Source organism: Trichechus manatus, unplaced genomic scaffold (genome assembly GCF_000243295.1).
Source record: "Trichechus manatus latirostris isolate Lorelei unplaced genomic scaffold, TriManLat1.0 scaffold00014, whole genome shotgun sequence".
NCBI lineage: Eukaryota > Metazoa > Chordata > Mammalia > Sirenia > Trichechidae > Trichechus > Trichechus manatus.
The window spans coordinates 18,494,123-18,496,309 of record NW_004443950.1 but is presented as its reverse complement, the minus strand read 5'-3'; the positions used below and the strand labels follow the sequence as shown (position 1 = coordinate 18,496,309).

The 2,187-nt window shown below is 32.7% G+C and overlaps 1 protein-coding gene across 1 annotated transcript in view; it reads left to right on the top strand.

Annotated features, from left to right (window-relative positions):
* Positions 1-2,187, top strand: part of LSM14A (LSM14A mRNA processing body assembly factor) — a 78,279-nt gene that overhangs the window by 2,857 nt on the left and 73,235 nt on the right. The window contains exon 2 of the mRNA XM_023726783.1: positions 2,081-2,097. Within this exon, the coding sequence (XP_023582551.1) occupies positions 2,081-2,097 (17 nt within the window). The remainder of the gene's footprint in view (positions 1-2,080; positions 2,098-2,187) is intronic.

Here is a 2,187-nt window from a genome sequence, read left to right as displayed (position 1 = left end):
GATCTCTAAAGTATTAATTTCAGTCCTTTTTTAAAATTATGAACGTACCTTTTAAAACAGGAACATAAAAAAAATTATATTTTGTTAATGACTCATTTTTAAATTTGTCTTTTCAACAGCTTTTAGAGTCAGTCAGCGTTTCATTAGTTAGTTTGTAATAATTAAATTCATGTGCCAAACATAATTTGTTCCTTGTTATCAAGCCTTGATATGAATATAGCAATGAAAATATGTTATGCTTACGGCTTTGATATTTAATCTTGCATGCATCCGTATATGCTTTTTCTTAAGCAGTGGGAATTAGTGTGTTACAGGTTTGAGGAATTTAATCATATTTTCAAAAACTGTAGTTACCAAATCTTGATGTATTATTTTACACAGTGTTATCTAATCTAAAACTACTTTGCAACTGTCCAGGCAATACTGGGCACTTACTTCATATTTCTAAATTATAAGTTGGGTGTTTGGTCTTAAAATTTTAGAATTTACATAACTTGAGTAATTTGATGTCTGAAAAATCTACTTTTTTCAAAAATTTGAATGAAATAAAAACAACACTGTAAGAGATTTAAAAACCCCAAGTTTATTTATCCAGTTTAGAATACAGTATGTATGCAGTAAGTCCCCAGGTTATTAACGTCCGACTGAGGGACAACTCATACTTGCCCTTTAACGTTATGTAACTTTGCCCTGACTTTGAAACAATTGAACAAACTGCTTCTCTAAACATTCCTCACAATCACCTTCACTTGCTGCACCTGCAGCTTTTATAGCGTTGAAAAGGCTTCAGACCTTTTCCTTGCTCTAAAGCCAAACCTATTGGCGTCGAGTCGATTCCGACTCATAGCGACCACGTTGAACAGGATATAACTGCCCTGTAGGGTTTTCAAGGAGCAGCCTGTGGATTTGAACTGCCGACCTTTTGGTTGGCAGCCGAGCACTTAACCGCTGCACCACCAGGGCTCTTCCTTTTCTTGCACTAAAGTAAGGCTAAATAAGAACTGTACGTACCTGTTCTGACTTACCTACAGATTCGTAGAGACACATTTAGTAATGGATCTCATTTGTAACCCCGGGATTGCGTGTATATTGAAATTTAGAGATCCTTGTTACTGTTTTTAAACTATGGGTTAAGTCTCTTTGAGTAACAGTCTTAGACTTTTCAGGATTCCCCCCCCTCCCCAATTTTTCTTCATTAATTTTGAAATATAACTACACATGCTAAAAATTATATCCTTGCTAACAGCAATACTTGGTCTTAGATTTTAAAATTGTAGCCAGTCTGATGAACATGTAGTGGTATATGGTTTTAATTCTGTTTCCCTGATTTGTAATGAGATTGAACACCTTTTCATGTATTGGCCGTTCCATCTTTCATGAAGTACCTTTGAAATCTTTTGCACATTTTTCTATTGAAATGCATATCTTTTTCTAGAGCTATGTATTTTGATTATGAATCCTTTATTGGATGTATGTATTGTAAATATGTTTTTCCATTTAATGGGATGAACATTCGAAAAGATGAACAGAAGTTCTTAATTTTAATATGGACGCGTTTATCGGTCTTCTTTTATAACTAGTGTCTTTTTTTTTTTTTTTAAAGGAATTTTTCCTTACCCCAAGGTCATGGAGATACTTTTATTATCTTTTCAAAGCTTTTTTTTTTTGCTTTTTCACATTTAGGTCTATAATGTACCTGAAATTGATTTTGTGTATGGTATGAGGTAATTAGATGTTTAAATTTAGTGAGAGATTTGTTTGGTTTATATGATCAGAATATAATTTAGATTCTTTATTTGGGTATTATTATTTAAATCCATCTGGAACTATAAACAGCTCTTGAAATTGTGGCTGTTCACATTTGATGTGGTATGATGTGGTATTAGGGTGACTATAAGGCCTGATTTGCCCTGGTGGAAAGTCCTTTTTTATACCTGTTGTTTTAGTGTAATAATTAAAACAATATTTTAATATTAAATCATTTTATTTTTCTAATTTAATATATTGTATAAATATTTTTTATTTATATATTAAATATACATTTAATACAAACAATTTACTCTTGGCTACTAACTTAAAGGTTGGCAGTTCAAACCCACCCAGTGGCACCGTGGAAGAAAGGCCTGGTGATCTGCTTCCATAGAGATTACAGCCAAGAAAACCCTTTGGAGCAGTTCTACTCTGTAA